Source organism: Centrocercus urophasianus, unplaced genomic scaffold (genome assembly GCF_019232065.1).
Source record: "Centrocercus urophasianus isolate 14NV4802_14NV808 unplaced genomic scaffold, USGS_Curo_1.0 seq_16, whole genome shotgun sequence".
NCBI classification, from domain to species: domain Eukaryota; kingdom Metazoa; phylum Chordata; class Aves; order Galliformes; family Phasianidae; genus Centrocercus; species Centrocercus urophasianus.
The window spans coordinates 44,514,671-44,532,074 of NW_024884711.1; the positions used below are offsets into that span (position 1 = coordinate 44,514,671).

Genomic DNA, 17,404 nt, shown 5'->3' on the forward strand with positions numbered 1-17,404 from the left:
AAAAAAAAAAAAAAAAAAAAAAAAAAAAAAAAAAAAAAAATCAAAGTCTTTGATTCTGGCCAAAACCATTTGCTTTACATAAAGTCAGAAGAAATGTTGTGATACACCACTATTAAACAGTCTTCCTTTGGAAGAAACTTCTTGGCCTTTATTTTGGCTATCATTTTGTCCGGAGGAAATAGATTGCCTTATGTCTCCAAATTTCACGGTATCTTTAATCTTCCAAAGAAGTTATAAATATTACGTGTTAATCCATTTTTATGCCTGAACAGGAATCCTTTTCCATCTCTGGTTGTAATGCAGTCTTACAGCAGTGAGTTCCACAGATGAAATGTGCATTGGCATGGAAAAAAATCAGCTAGAAGAAGAGATATTTTACCCTAACAGTACTGTAGGCTACAGCTCCTAAAAGTTCAAAATTTTCATTGTCTTCTTCATGACAAATGAGAAGAGACAGGAGATAGTTTTGGAGAAAACAAAGTGTTAGAGTGCACAAACCCAGCTTCTCCTCCTAAGCTTACCAAGAGTCTGAAACAATATCCATGAGTGATCCAATGCAGACAGAGAGAGAAGATAGTTATTTTAGGGTGGCTGCTGAAACCACAAAGCCTTTGTGATAAGTTTCGGTTGTCATGATCTCTCAAACCCATTAACTGTGATTCTTTTCACCCTCCTGATGTTGATTTGCAACAGAGACAATAAGAAAGGAAAAAGCTTCTCTGGCCGGACTCCATCCTCTATGTGGGTGAGCAGACACTGAGGAACCCCTCACTTCAGCTCCAGATCCTCTGCTACTACACTATTGAACAAGAGCTGCTATAATCACCGAGTCTGTAAACTCTAATCTCTGTATACATCCTCCCTGTCACTCTAGAGAGAGTTTCTGTGATTGAAAATAAAGCCCTCTTTGAACTGACACAATAGATTCTGCAAGGGGAGGACAGGAAGATGTTATCTTTGGCTGCTTGCCCACAGCAAAACTAGCCACTTCTCTGAAGCCAATAGATCTGTGTTAGTGACTCCTGTGGGAGACACAGGCTAGATATTTACATTCGAATTTGGAGGACGAACACATTCTGAGCCACAGACAGGAGTCTGTTACTGTTTTGATGCTTGTCTTTATGTGGACAAAACACATCTCTTCTTCTCTGAGGAACTTATGGCCCAAGCCCAGAAATTTGGGTGCAAAGTAGTTTTGTTGATAACTTCCTTAGATTTCAGTTAATACCTAGATACATAGGTACCTAATACATAGATAAGCCCAAAGCCTAGATGTTTCTATAGATAAGCCCAAAGGAGCAAATCAGAGGATAGAAGAACCAGAAAAGAAAGGATCTTCTCAAAGTTACCCAGGGATGGTTGAAAAAGATGGAAATAGCCCTCAGGTTATTTTGGTGCAGAGCTGTCTCCATCCTCAGCCAAAGTTAACCTCGTGTGTTGGTGAAGGGTCTTCCTGCAGACCACAAAAAAGAGCAAAGGACAGGTGATACAAACCACTTTGCATGCAGGACAAGATATTTCTAGTGGTGCTAGTTGGCTCTCTCCACTGACTATAGAAGAATAAACAACTTTGTAGAAGTCAAGTAAAATGAGATTTTAGCTAGTGTGTGGCTCAGCAGAGGCCAGCAACTCTAGCTGACAAGGTCTTGGTAAGTGATCCCAAGTTCCTCTACAAAAGCACAGCAAGCAGCAGCGTTTATCAGTTTAAAGGTCAAAATTTTTGAATCATGATTATCTGATAGAAATAGTGGTAGCTTACTGTTCCCTCAGCCACAGAAATGTAGATGCTGTTGACTGAGCAGTGGCTTACAGCCTTTCTCTGTCCTTTGAGAGACTTTCATCACTTTCTGGTGGAGCTGTGGACCCTATATGAAAGCCAGTTGTCCCTTGGTGGTAGACTTCATGGTCTTTGCAAACCTCTTGTGAATGTCCATGGCTGCTTGTGAAGTTGGGGACTACAGACTCAAACCCAGGGAGATACAGCCTGGAATAGGGGGTACTATCTGTAGCTGCCAATACTTCTGAAGAGGATGGAAATCCATAGTGTAACTGTACCAGCCATGAAAATGCAATGAAATGGAAGGGAAAGGAACTTGCCATGATTTCCTCAGAAGTCCTTGGTCAAGTGTTTTTCTTCTGATCTTTGGATAAATACTTGTTTTCTTGCTTCCCCCCCCCCTTTTTTAAAATCCATTTAAAAGACACTATTTGATTCAGAGCTTGGTATTCTGCACATAAGGGAAAATGAAGACTCTCAACCTCACTGCTGTCTTGGTGGATTTTTTATTAGTGACAATTAATTGCACTTCTACAGCAGCTTCAGATTTTGACTTGGAATGGAAACTGTGCAAACCTTTCTACAGCATAACCACACAGACCAAAATCTACCACCTGCACCTGATATCCTAGGCCAAGTCCCTCCAGCTTAATGAACAGATGAAAACATCTCTTCTTGTGAGAATTTATGTACTATTTCCAGGTCTCTATCTTGTTCCCTAAGCCCCAGAGAGGAAAATCCCAGATTTTGCCTTGCCAGAAGCTATTTAGTAGCATGCACCAAGGTACCATATTCAACTTGATGCCCTACAGTATCTCTCTTGGCTTTCGGCTGCTGCTTCATTGCTTCCTGTTGGCCCTGTGCCGCATCTACCTTCCCTTGGCAGATATTTCAGATACCTTTGAGGCCTCTATACATCTATAAATAAATTGATCCTTCATTGTCTATACAGATTGAGATCCCCAGGGTCAAAACTGTGCTGGCTGGAGCTCCACGGTCTGTGTCCAAGGAGACACCTCAACATCTTAGAGTAGGCAAGAGGATTCTCCTGCCCAGAATGCCTAAGGAAGGGGGATGAACCTGTACCAGACTGCAAGGCAGTCTCTGTCCCTACCCTTCAAGAACATTGGGTAGCCAGCCAAGCAAGAGAACAGTGAGTTCTCACTGCTTTATCTTATACTTATAAAATCTGGTTTTCTTTGTGCCTGAGCTACTGGAGTCATGTGTTGGGTGATACTCAGCTTGCATTTAAAACAAAAGCAAGCATTTACCCTGTATAGTAGCAGAGAGAATCTGGAGATGATTATCTCCAGAGTGTCAGAATTAAAGGAAGAAAAAAGAAAGAGAAATACAGAACTTCCCTTTTTTGAAAATCTCATGATATTTTAGGCAGCTGTCATAACTGTGGGAATATATTAGTTCGCATGGGTTCCTAAGGCAGGGCCTCTCTTCACAGCAGCACTGGGTGTCACCTGAAACTCTCACCAGTTCATTGTACTGCAGAGTCTAAAGGGCATTTTTCTACATAGCAGAAGGGAAAAAAGATGTACAAGGCCAATTGTTGGCATCAACTAGCACCATAAATTCAGAGTATGCAGAGCTCATGGAAACCAGGAAGCTTTTGAGAACATCCTGCTGATATCTCTAACCACGATTTCACAAACACAATGATATTATTGTCTTAGAAAAAAAGGAGGATGGCTTAAAGTCCACCATAGTTAAGAGATGCAACAATAAAGCTATGAAAACAAAAGAAGGTAATGAACGGGAAAAAAAAGAGGAGAAAGATGCAGTGCTGAGTCAACAGGCCTGGACTTAGCCTTGGCAGGGCAACCTGCCCTCATGTTCGGACGTGGCTGATGGCACGTCTGAAGGACAGAAATCAGCCATGCTGTGGTGTGACTTTGCTCCTCTTTAGGTATGTGTTGTAGCATCTCTATTCTTGCTGGAGATTTACCTCCTATGGAAGGAACCTGGACTGCCTCCCTTGTAGATGGAGAGGCTGCACTTAGTCTCATATCCCTGTCACTGCTTGACTTCCACAGAAGATCCCCAGATCCATGGGTGCACTAACCCTGAAGGCGTTCAAGGCCAGGTTGGATGGGATTCTGAGCAACCTGATGTGGTAACTGATGTAGTGGTTTGTAATTCTGCTGGGAGCAAGGGTTTGGAACTAGATGACCTGCGAGGTCTCTTCCAATCCTTGCCATTCTAGGATTCTATGGTATCCCATCCTGTGAGCCCAACTATTGTGTCCTACCACATGTAATGAGAAACCAACATGGAGAGCTCTGCAGGCTGGTGGACCCGTACCTGAACTCTTGAGAGCTCCCTTAAGACATTATAATACCTGAAAGCCAGAAGCAACAGGGTCCCTTTTTCACATAGGCCCCTCCCTGGAGGGCAAAGCAGCTTCAATCATACAGACAATGAAAGGGCCTTATCTCCTCTACTCCCACCTTCCCAGGAACAGGAATCTCATTGATTTCTCTCCTATGTTCCTGTCTCAGCCACAGGGTTCTGCATTCTCTTCTTCCTCTACCATCTTGGTTGCTGTTGGTCATTTTGCATGCTCTCATAACTTGTGGGAAGGGATGTGAAGCAAGCCCTCTGCATGGAGGTTAGGAGAGGCAAGGCAAAGGATTGGCAGGAAGGCTATAAAGTAGGCAGCTCTCTCTTCTTGCTCTCCTGCCAGGAAACCCATGGAGAGGTCTTCTTTCTATTCTTTTTCCTATTTATATATTCTATTTCCTTTATATTTCCTATATATTCTATTTCCTTTTCCCTTCACCTTTACCCTTCCACCCCCATTAGCCCTTGCCCATCACCGTCCCCGTCCCTCCCCCCAGCACCATTCCTCCCTGGAACATCGCAGCACTGCTCTTTCATGAGCAGTGTGTGGTATTATGACTTTGGCAATGCTGAGCCTTGCCAGCACGCCTCAAACCACAGGTATCTGACCCCGTCCCAATCCCTGTAATACTGATTAATGTCCCGATTCACCTCCCGATAGGGCCAGAACTGTCTGTGGCCAAAGCAGGTCAACACCCCACTCCCTGTGCTCTCCCCTCCTCCCTTCAGGCTCCTCTCCTTTTGCCTGGGGGGGATCTGTTCCAAAAAATCCCACAAGCAGGGAGTGCAGGAGCTGCCAGCAGCGCTGGGAGCCGGGGTGCAGTTACAACAAGGCCAGCTCTGTGATTACGGCACATTAAGCCCTCAGTGCTGTGCAGGCTGCTCTGAGGCATGACGTCCTCACTCCAGCCGGTCAGCTCCAGCATCCCCCCTTCCTCCTCCTTCTGCTGTCCCTTCTGGAACTGGGAAGGAGCATGAATATGGGATGCTGACATGGTGCTCACCTGGAGGTGAGGGCAGAGATGGTGTAGGAGATGTAGGGGGAAGCTTGGAGGGGAGGAAAGCTTTGGTGGCCCCAATGGGAGATGAAACAGATTGCAGTGGGTGCTCAGAACCAGAAGCCCCATTGCAGGTGGCCCTGGAGCCAAATCAACCCTGGAGCACGTTGCAGGGGGGTATCCATCCATCTTCTGGCAGGGATAAAGGCATTTTCATGCTCCAGGAGCACAAGTTGGTGGCTGCTGCTTGAGGTGCTAACAGAGCCCTGTTTCAGGGTTGTTAATGCTTCAGATACAGCTGCAATACAGATTGAGCTGGGCATCCATGGAGTGGGATCTGCTGCAGTCTGGGATCCCTGACCATGGGGCCACACTAGTCCTGTGGAAGGAAATAAATCAGCTGTATCTCATTCTCTGTCCCCATTAACTGTGTCCACATCCATACGGCTGTGATATCTTTAACCCAAGTCAGTGTGGTCTCATACAAAGTTTCCAGATAGGAATGGATGATCTGTAGATGTGGGATCTGTTCCAGTGACTGCCAGCCTTGCAGTAGTGTATTCCCTCACCTTGTAGTATGTAGGCTGGCAGAGGATGCACGTGCTGGGCTTTGATGGAACAAACATCCTTCTCTTCCTGACTCCTTCTGTTTTGCATTGTCCTCGGAAGCTTGGCCTTCATGACAAGACGCCTTTGGAGGCATAAACCACAGATCTTTGCCTAGTTTGCTCTCTACAAGGTGTTAACTCTGAATCCTAGGGAGGTGTACCTCAATGAAGTGTTCTTCTCTTTCATTTTATCTTAGATGACCATTTTGGCAGCTGGGCCCAGCAACAGACCATGGAAAAACAAAAGGTTACCAAAAGGTAAAAGGGAAGGCGATGAACAAGAAAATCCAGAAGAGAAGCAAAGACCACTGTCTCAGCAGTGAGACAACATATAATTGATTCTCAATTATAGTGGTGTCAATAACTAAGGCTGGTGCTCTTAGAGGGTGTACAGGATCTAGGAATGAGGTTGAGAAAGGAGTCGGGTATCCAGGTTTGCTAGGGCTCCACCCAGCTCTGTAGATGGCAGTCTGTTGACCCTCTGGCTTGGCCATCGTTATGCTTATCTGGGTAACTTAAAGACCTTATCTCCCCATCAGCTGAGTCAGCTCAGCTGAGCACATACCCACATCGACCCCTATGGAGATCCTCTTAGTGTGCAGACTTGTTGGCACAGAACCAGGGCTGGATCCTTACCAGGGTGAAAAACAAGGGTTGATGTTGTTCCATTTTCAGCAGCTGAAGCACTCTCCCCTCCCCCTGCTCCTGCAGAAACCTGAGTCATCTTTTGCTGATGACAGAGTAAATTAGGAATACACATTAGCTGTGACTTTGAATGGCCTAATTTCCCATTTACAGTCCTACAAAGTATGTGCAAAAAACATCTTAAGCTCAATTTGTTGATCAAACTGATGCTGCCCATGACACCAAAGAATGCCATGACGAAATCGGCATTGGAAGTGAGTTAGGAAAGAAGAAAAAGCAACTGTCTATTGCTCAGTCTACTTGAAACACTTATGATGAATTTGCTCAAATCTCCTACATTCAAACATTATGATTTGACTGCCTTTAAGAATGGACCCAAATCAACTGCTGAATTCAGCCCCGTCCTGTGGTTTGAGTCAAATCCAGCCTGCCAGCATGCTTATCACCCTTCCCACCACCACCATAGTCAGAAGCAAGAGTGACATACCCTCCCTCTGAGATCCTCCCCCAAATTGCTTGTCTTTAAATGCTTTCAAAAAGACATTCATTGCACAAGGCAGCCAGCCACAAAAGAAGCTACTGAAGCATGGCTGTACATGGTTTGGAGAAGCATGTGGAATCTAGGAGCTTGTCATCCGACCCAGATCTCTCAGCTTGCAGAATCCTGTCCCTTTCCATCCAGAGGCAACCCAGGGCCAAGAGGCTAGTACCAGAATATGCTAGCTGGGCTACTCCAAATCACCCCCTGGCTCTCTTATTTCCCTGCAGTGATGCTGATTGACATCAGATGAGACTCTTGGTCCTTCTGTACTCCACAGGAACACCACTGATTTATGCCAGCAGAATGCTCTGGCCCCTTGAGCTTTGTGGTTTCTATGATGAGGTTAAGGCAAATCAGAGAGAAAATCTGATCCCAGGAATGAGGCAAAAAACAACAAACACACTTCATTGTGGTGGTGAAAGGCTGACAGAGAAACACCAGTCGTGGTGGGAAATGAAATGGAGATGAAGATGGTGCTCTGCTGTGGGGTTATATGCTGGGATGCTCCGAGACTATTTAACAATGCTGCAGCATGAGTCAGAGACACAGAGTTTTGCCCACACGCCTACTTGTATGGGTGTGCATACATAATAGTTTTGCACCAAACCTCATGCCTTCACTAGCTGAGGAAATGAGACCTCCAAGCCCACCCAGTGTCTTTTGGGTGCAACCACAGATGATCTGAGGTGGGATGCTCTGTGGCTGAGTGGGTCCCTTGAGGACACCAGGCAGCTCTGAGATGCATGAATACACATTGCTGATATCTAAAGCTAGGCATGAGAAATCAGCTGCGTCCTGCTTTGTCCCCATCCAGTGGCTAGCCTGGGGAAACACTACTGGGACTTGACAGTCCTGGTAAGTCAGCTCAAGTGAAAACAAGTTATGTCTGCATTAGATGCAGTGCATCTGACCACCTCTGACCACCTGCAGGCATATGATTTAGTGAGCATGGTTATTTAGAATGGGAACACTTTTTCACCTCCGCACCTATAGAGACATCTCTGTCTCTTTTATTCTTTTCTGGGAAGAACAATAAAAATGTCATTTTTATTGAGCCATCTTTCCAAGCTTGCCTTCGCTCACAGAATCATCAAATTGTTAAGGTTGGAAAAGACCACTAAGATCATCCAGTCAAACTGTCAACCCATCCCCACCATGATCACAAAACAATGTCCCTACAAGTCCTCTGTGCCTTTACTGCACATACAGCGAAAAAAAAATGCCTGAAAGCATGCAGAAATGCAATGGAAGAGCTAAATCTCAGTTCCCAATCTCATCTGAAGAGGTCATTTTTCAACAAGCAATTAATTCAGCATAATCTCAAGAGCGCTGCAAGAAAACACAGGCTTGGAGAAAACCCTGATGTCAATTCTGAAAGGTGAAAAGGTTTGATAAGCAGATCACAGAATCACAGAATCACCCGGGTTGGAAGGGACCTCAAGGATCATGTAGTTCCAACCCCCCTGCCTAGCAGGGCCACCAAACACACACATTCAGATCAGGTTGCCCAGGACCCCTTCCAACCTGGCCTTAAACACATCCAAGGACGGGGCATCCACAACCTCCCTGGGCAGCCCGTTCCAGGGCCTAACCACTCTCTTTGTAAAGAACCTCCCCCTAACATCCAACCTAAATCTTCCCTCCTTCAACTTGGATCCAGATGGCTCTTGGTAAGCCCACAACACAAGGTTTCAAAGTTGTATGCATTGGGCATCTTTTAGCACTTCTTATCAGCTCTCTCTCACTTTTATTTTTAAAAGAAATTTCCTGTATTTTCTCTGAGCTGAGTGAAACTGCTAACCATGAAATAGATACTCTGCATAATGTTGCTTTATCGATCTTATTCTTTAGTGCAGCAAGAGGAAACAGGTCATTTCCTTGCAACCACTCTCCATGGCCATTTTCTCAAATCTATTTTAACTCCAACTGCTCAGTGTCTGAAAGGAAAAGTGGTCTGGAGTCAAAACGCCAAGAAGAAAGTCAAGGTAACATTGAGGTGAGGCAGGAGTTCAGGCAATAAAAGTTGGATAGATGGAAATAGCTTGCAAAGTTCGTGCATATCATCCCAATACTTTGATTGAGTTTGGTTTGTAGCACCACAAAACAATAGGAGCTGCTGGTAATTCCCTCCTGGAGGAGATTAGGAATTTCCTAATGCGTTTGGATCCACAGGATCAGCAGTTAAATGAGTTACTAGTGGTCCTAAACAGTGTTGGAGTCCCCCAACACTCCATTGGATCTCAGTTAAATGATCACTTGTTCTCTGCTACACTCCCAAGACTTTGCAACTCCCTAACTTCCTCTTCAGAGCACCTTGTCCCTTAACCCCTGGTAAAAATAAGCTAAGTTTTGCATAATGCTCACTTTTCTGTTAAAACACACAGAAATGAAAAAGAAAAAAAAAAAAGAAATTAAGTCCCAAGCCAAGGCTCAGTACAGGGAAGATAAGGTTTTCTAAGGACGCACAGTGACTTTCAAATCTGCCTTTACAGATGCAATTGTGACTGCTTCTTGCTCTCAGTGTGACAAGACCAAGCAAACAGATACGCAGAAATGCCTGGAGAGAGAAAGACAGACATAAAGATAACATCGAGGAACCCTGATTAACAGTGGGGCAGCCATGTGAGAAGTGAGATAACCAGCCTGCCTTGGGTGCTGAGACAGCAACTGCTATCTCCAGTGCTTGCCTCATACACCAATCTAAGGGGTTTCTTTTCCAAGAGGCCAGGTCTGCCCTGGTTGAGCCCATTATCTGGAAAACGGTGGATATTTGAGGTTTTTACAGTGAAAAAAACATGAAGACTCCTAATGCATTTGGACTTTGAAGGCTAACTTGTTCTGTACTTTGGTCAGAGTCAGAGAGGTGGGCTAGGACTGGATGGCTGTGTTGTCTCCAGGCCAATTCTCAGACTCGGAAGTCCCTGCTTGCTGCTAAATAAAGGGGCTGGGTCCTGTGTCCTGGTCTTGAAGCCAAGCAAGATGGCACATCTCATGCCTACAAGCCCAAACTCATTTTTCCCCAAATGGAGAATGAGATCACATCCAGTCCCTGTGTTATCCTGAACCAGCTCTTGGGAACGTTATCTGGAAGATTGCTCATCTGCCCAGATGAAAACTCTGCCAAGAATGGTGCTCATGATTAAATAGTCTGGCTGAGGGAGGTGAGGTTCAGAGGTACAGTGAAGCCTATGCTCCTCACACCTTGCTGTGTGTGTGCATTTACTGCCAAGAGCAAAAGGTATTACAGCAGACCTCACAGCAGGCTTGGGACGGGGTGTGGATCTGTCAAAAGGAGGAGTGGGGGGATTTATGCTGGAGGATAATGATGTGTGGTGTCAGGGTAGAGCTGCACACATCGCTGGCTCTCCTTATTGCCCCCACCGGTGCAACTCAGTCTTTCCCTCGTGTGTCTCAGGAGCTCATCCAAACCTTTGATGTGCAGACACCATTCACTGACCCAGCAACAAACCTTCTGCATTTATTTCCCTTTTCCCATCCTGACTTATTTTCACGCCAGCTCGGGGAGTTCAATCATCTCATGGAGGAGAAGGAGGTGGAGTTGTGGGTAAGTGGGACCGCTCCTTTCTGAGCTGTTTCATTGGGTTTATTTTCATGTGTCACAGCATCAGGCCAACACCTTCCTGGTGTCTGTACTCTGGTGTCCCTCCAGTGTTCTCTGAAATATAAGGCTGCCCCAACAAGAGAGAGCGAAGGAGAAGATAAATGGCTTTCTCCCCTCGACTTCCCTTCACCCCAGCTACAACGCTTGAAATATTTATCTCTCACACAGGGGTAGCACAGTCCCTGCACTGCTGAAATGCTTCAAGCCAGGAACGCTGGAGGAGTGAGAGGGAAAAGGGGCAGAGAAGTCCACTTTCTGCTTTGCTGGCTAAAGGGAAAAATGTGTAGGCAGAAAGATGGGACAGCCTTGCAGAAGATTGCAGCAACGAAAGCATCGCCTGAGTGCTCTCAGGGAGATTTGTGTAATAGGAGGATCAAAGTACAGCCTGATAAGAGGGTGTCATCCATCCAGAATTTTCCATTCTTGGAAATCAGGTTTCTGGAAGTCAATCCAAGCTGGGCCTCCACAGGGAAGGGAGACTCCCAAAGCGTAGAGCCCCACTGATTAGTAATAAGGGTCAGCCTGGCCTCATTGGAAACAACAGGTTAATATCAAGCCAAGTGTAGCAAGCACGAGTTTGGATGTTCCCATGACAAATGCAAGCTCAGTATCAGACCCAGGCAGGAATTCTGCTGGTTGCATTTCAGCTCCAAGTGTCACTCATTAATGGAACCATCCTGCAAAATGTGCAGCACAAAGATCACCCTCGTTACAGCAGTTCTTGTAAGGTCAGCTGAAATTTAGGCTGAGATCCACACAGTTATTATAGCATCCATGTGGATGCAGAGGGAGAGAGCAAATTCTCAGCCAGGGCAAGGTGTCTGATCTTTAACACTGGCTGAGCCTGTTGAGGTCTTCACTTTGGTCAACAGCAAGGGTACTGGGAGGAATCAAGGCCCAAAAGTCTGTGATGAGCCCAGTGGGATTGAACAGCAAAGTGGTCCCATCAGCATGTAAATATGCACTGATCATCATCACTATCTTGCAGCAGTGGGGGGGTGAGGATGGAGCAGCTTGGCAGTGATGAGGACCTGAGGACCACTTCCCAGGTAGGGTTTGGATCAGAGGAGATCCTCAGCTCCTGAGAAACCAAGGCACGATGGGTGTATGTCTATGCCCCAAATATCTGCAGGTCAGGGACTGATTTCAACTGTGTTTCATCAGGTGGCTGAGCAGTGAATTCCCAAGCACATCCCTATGGGGTCAAAGCCTCCAGCCAGCATCTTCCACCAATGGCCCCTTATTGGTGTGCCCAGGAATGGATTTACAGAATCATAGAATCGTTTTAGTTGGAAGCAGCCTGTAGAGGTCATCTGGTTCAATTCCCCTGCAATGAACAGGGACACCCACAGCTCCATCAGGTGCTCAGAGCCCCATCCAGCCTGACCTTGGGTGTCTGCAGGGATGGAGCATCCATCACCCCTCTGGGCAATTCTTCTAGTGCCTCGCTGTCCTTACTGCAAAAAAGCTTTTTCCTTACATCCAGTCTAAATCTCCCCTCTTTTGGCTTGAAGTCGTTCCCCCTTATCCTACCACAACAGACCCTGCTAAAGAGACTGTCTCCTTTTTTCATACTGCCCCTTTAGATTCTGAAAGTCCACCCTCAAGTCTTCCCAGAGCCTTCTCTTTTCCAGGAAGAGAACGGATGCCAAATCAATGGATGCAAAGATGTGAGACGACTCCTGCTGTCAGGGCAGGCATCTCAGCATGATTTTGCACGTGGACATGGGAGGACAGGGGCTGCTTGGTGGTCTGGTGATGGAGACAACAGCTGTTCCTGCTTGAGCTGTCTGAACTGGGTTACCCCTGGCTGGGACTGCAGACACACTGCTCTCCCAAGGATAACCCCACTGATCCCAAAGCAGCGCTTTGGAGCTATTTCTAGGAGGTCAGAAACCAAACAACTGCTTGGACCTAAAAGGCACACCTCAGGTTTCGTATCCTCACGCCTTGACCCTCTGCATGCATATTTGCCCCATTGCATTCTCTGTTCCCTCTGCACCAAACTCAGCCTGCTCAGGTCAGATTTGCCACTGAGCGCTTCAGGCTTCTGCAGGGTGAAATCACAGCCCATGTATTGCCCTGATGCAGAGCCCTGTTTGCTTTATATTTTGCGGTCGGGTATTTTATAGTCCAGGGATATCTGCTAATCCCAAAGTACAATAAAAAACCCCATATCTTTCATAAATACACGGGGCAGGGATGGGCACATTCCCAAGCTCGTGCGGAGAAAAAGAACATTTCGGATATTGTTTCCTTGCACTTGGAGGCTGCCTTTATTTAATCAATTCAGACAGTAGTCGGGATTTGCAGGATCTCTATGTAGGATTATTTGATGATTATTCTTTTTACTATTGGCCCCATTCTCAGGGAGAATACGTGCTGGGGTTTTTTGTTGTTTTTTTTCTTTCTTTCCAGCTATGAATGGTTCAATCTAAAATCCTTTCCTTTTCCAAATACATTAAGAGGTGGTTCTGATCAGATGGATGAACAAGGAGTGAAGCAAAGAGCAAAGCATCTACCAACACCTGCTTAATCCAATGGCTTTGCTGCAGAGCTTTGGGATCTCTGTTACTTGGTGCTCCTCCAGGGTGAAGCAGGACAACTTTTCTTATTCCTACCTTCCTGCTGGAGAGCAACATCAGCACTGGTGTGGACACTCTTTTGGGAGTGAGGGCTGAGACTCTCCTGAACCACAGAATCATAAAGGTTGGAAAAGACCTCTAGGATCATCTAATCCAACTGTCCTGACGATGACCTGGCCAAGCTCATCCCCATTTTGGGTAATTCCCACAAGAAAAGGGCTCTCAATCCTTTACTGACACCCCCTGAATTTTCAGGGGAGCGTCCCAGCTCCTCTGCAAAACCAAACTTCAGCAGTGCCCAAGCAGAGGGGCCAGAGCTGGGGAACCAACAGGCAGAGCTGGAGCCCATTTTGCTGGCCAAGCACGGTCTCCAGAGGAGCAGCACCTCCTGAGAGGCACTGGAGGATGGCAGAAAGGCAACGCTTGGTGTCTTTTTTCCACCCACACCTGCACCCACTTTTCCTAACCATGCAGAACTTGGCACTTGGCTCAGGCTGTTACCCATTTCCCAAAACTGAGTTATTCCAACCCAAATCCCTCAGCAGCATCTGAGCAGAGCATGGCTTTATTTTATGTATATATTTAAATTATTCTTCTTAGTATCTCTGACAGAGATAAGCAGGCTCAAGCTGAGGACGAAACTGAGAACTGAACAGCTCAGCAGAGCAAACCATGGGGGTATTGGCTGGAGGAGGGACACGGGGAGGTTTTCCTGCAAGCAGTTCTGGCAGTGCTTTCCTGATAAAAGCAGTGCCAAAGTCTGAACTTCTCCTCTCGTGCTGGTGTTCGACCCACTTTTAAGGCTCCTTTTGCATGCATCATCTTTTCAAGCACGCATCTACAGGGCTGTCAGACTCAGGCTGCTCTCGCCAAATAGAAAAATGGACCCAAATGTCACCCCTCTTCTTGCCAGACTGGAGTGCAAAGCACTCAATTGATAAACTGATTCCTGCCACCGCTTAAGCACGTGTTAATTAGGAATATTCCAGGGGAAAGGCAAGGAGGAGGGCATCCCCAGATTGCTGTGGGGTTTGGAGGAGAACAGAGCATCACCCACTCCTTTTGCAATGGAACCCACTCCCACTGCAATTTAAAGTGTGCCTGAATTCCCCCCATGCTTAGATTTAATGTGGGGGCACACACACAGCACCAGCACAGACCATCAGAAACATCATTCCCCATCCCTTTCTCACTTTTTTTGCCACTTTCGCCTACTGATCAAAGGGAATGACAGCTTCAGATTTAGGAGGCACAGTGCTTTGGGCTTCACCAGCTCTGGGATGCAAAGGATTGAGCAGCAAAGAGCCCAACAGCCACAGCTCTCCAAACTCACGTCCTCCAGTTCCACAACCTCCAACCTCATGCCCTCCAGTCCCATGTCCTCCAATCTCATATCCTGCAGTCCCATGTCTTCAAACCTCACATCCTCCTGCCCCAGACAGATAAATCATGCCCTGAAGTTCCAAGAACTCACTGCATCATTCTAAGAGAATCCTCCTGACCCTTTGATGGAGGACTGGGTACCGCTCTTAGCCCAGCCAAAGCTGTCACACAGTCTAGCTCTAAATTAAGTATTTCCATCCCTATCATTCTGCAGCTACCCTCAGTGGTTTTTTTTCACAGGTTAACTCTGCAGTTCCTGAACAGCTACAGGAGATAGCAGACACTGAGGCATGGCTCACTGGCTGTTCCTTGTATCTTCTGGTGATACTGGGATGTACTGGGACAGGGACCAAAATGGGACAGGGAGTAAAGGTAGGCTGTTGGTTCTTGCCTATCTTTTCTAGATACTGAAGTTTGCTCAGCCCTAATGGAGCTGTTTCAGCCCTAACGGGATTTTTGATGCTGACTCCGGCAACATTATGGCTGTATATGGGGACAGCAGGTGTTACAGATCCCACAGAGCCTGCAAAGTCACCGTGGTGATGGAGATGCTAACCCAACCCAAGAACATGGGAGAAACCTCAGATGTCACTAAAGCCTCACTGTACCTACACTTTCCGCCCCTCAGCACCCCTCACTTTTCTTTGGCCTTTGAGTTAAGATTAGTTAGATCAAGACCGGGATGGATTGTGACACAGACTGTTTTCCAAGAGGTTGTCTATTCTCATATATTGATGTTTCCCCCCAGCACGATGCTGGAAATGGGGAAATACCTCCCCACCTGCCCTGCATGAGTTCCTACCAAACCCAAAAGAATGTGACAGCCCATTGGAGAGGACCTGAACAGAACCAGCACTGGGGTCAACCCTTTTCCCAACACACCTCAGTTGGACTAGATGATCTGAGAGGTCATTTCCATCCGTAGCAATTCTATGATTTCTATGATCTCCATCCCTCCTGGAGAGCAGACACCGCATTAAGTGGTGTCTGGTGGTCAGGTGGTGGCTGTGCCACTTCGTACACCAAGAACTGACCAAGCGATGCTGATGCCACCCATCACCACTCCATCAGGGATGGAGAAAGGAAGCAAAGCACGTGTCAAAGCAGCACACCCAGCGATGAGTTGATATCTGGTGGCTGATTTCTGTGTGACTTGATTTCTGTGGCAGGACTTTGGTGAGAGAGTGTCTGTGGATCTCAACCAGTTGCCCATCACCACCATCAAGGCAGCTTGGGCAGCCTTTAGCCCTTTTTGGTCGCCTCTGTAAAGGTTTTCTTCCTTGGTGTGAGCAGGAGCAGGTGAAAATAGTGCCAGGGAGCAAAGGGTTAATACTACTTTCACAGTTTGCTCCTGTGTGTAAACTGTCTGCAGTCCCCACGCTCTCCAAAATCAATCTCGGAAAGCAAGGCACTGTTTTGCAGATTTGCAAATTAGGAAGATTAAATGGAAATGTAATGAAATGAAAATTAAACGTCCTTTTTTTTTTTTTTTTTTTTTTTTTTTTTTTTTTTTTTTGAGAGAGAGAGAGAGAGAGAGAGAGAGGCAGAGAGACAGAGAGGAAGGAAAGAAAAAAAAAGGAAAAATCGCCCTTTCCTGGGAGGTGTCTTTTGAGTGATCCCCCAAAACGCCTTTCCCGGAGCAGCTCCCTGTCAAACTACACGCGCTCCCGTCCGGAGGGACTGAAAAGTGATTCAAACTCTCCGGGAAGCACAGACATTTTTAATTTCATCTGGTGCAGCAGCTCGGAAAGCAGCGAGATCAGCCACCGGGGCTGCAAAAGTGGCTCTCTGCTTCCTCAAATCCCCCCAAAAAGCAGAACGGTTTTACTTGTCAAGGAAACAGCCGAGAAAAGAAGGATGGGAGGCACTCACCAGAGCGTAGACCGAGCTCAGCACGGAGCAGCAGAGGATCAAACCCAGGCTGTGATAAACCAGATATGATCCCATATCCAAGGGGCTCCTTCCAGCATCCACGCTCTCTCGGGGAAGTTGGAGGACGGAGAGGTCTTCCAGCTCTCCTCTCGCAGATGATTTCTCCTTCTCCTTCCCTCCCTCCAACTCCCCCCCCCACCCCCCCCTCACTTTCCAGAACCGGTGTTTGTTTGCTTGTTTGTTTTTGTTTGTTTGTTTTTAGCCAGAAAGGCACATGACGAGAAAACCCGGTCCTTTGCTTCGCTTTCTCATGGCTGGAGATGCGGGCAGCTCCCGAAAGGCAACGGAAGAACCCATGTGAAGAAGCGGAGCGACTTCGGCTTCGCTCAGCTCCGCAGCCCCCGGTGCTGGTTGTTTTCCGCGTGCATCTGTCTCAGAGCAGAAAAATCACATCCATATGTCAAAGCCGCTCTCTTCTGTTTCCTTTTTATGAGGCAGTGGGAAGTTCAAATAATTTCTTTGTCAAACGCAAACACACAGAAAGAGGCAGAGAGGGAGGGAGGGAGGGAGAAAGGCGAGAGAGGGGTGGAAGGGGTGGGAGATCGGAGAGGGTGGGGGAAGCTTTAAACCACGGCTTTATTTTTAGATCCAGTAATTTTATCTTTTGGGTTTCGGAGGGGTTTGGAAAGAGAGAGGAAAAAAAAAAAAAAGCACCTTTTTTTTTTTTCTTCTTTTTCTTCTCTTTCGGCCACACGAACCGCTCTCAGAGCAGAAAGTTACGGGAGAAAAAAAAATAGCGAAAACTTGGCAATATTTTCCCTCCTCAATTACCTTTTCGCAAACAGCGGTGCTCTGGGTTTTTTTTTTTTTTTTTTTTTTTTTTTTGCTGGTGTATCGCCGCACATTTCGCCTCCACAATCGGTTTATTCTCCAGCCCTCCGGGTCGCAGTGTGTTTCAGTTACTAATCGGGATTTTTTCGCTCCTCTCTCCCCTCTCTGCCTCAGAGGATCTGCAGTTTCA

The 17,404-nt window shown here is 46.6% G+C and overlaps 1 protein-coding gene across 1 annotated transcript in view; it reads right to left on the reverse strand.

The window, feature by feature from the left end:
- Positions 1–16,579, reverse strand: part of PTH1R (parathyroid hormone 1 receptor) — a 105,449-nt gene extending 88,870 nt beyond the window's left edge. The window contains exon 1 of the mRNA XM_042816859.1: positions 16,384–16,579. Within this exon, the coding sequence (XP_042672793.1) occupies positions 16,384–16,458 (75 nt within the window). The 5' untranslated portion in view covers positions 16,459–16,579. The remainder of the gene's footprint in view (positions 1–16,383) is intronic.
- Positions 16,580–17,404: the final 825 nt, after the last annotated feature.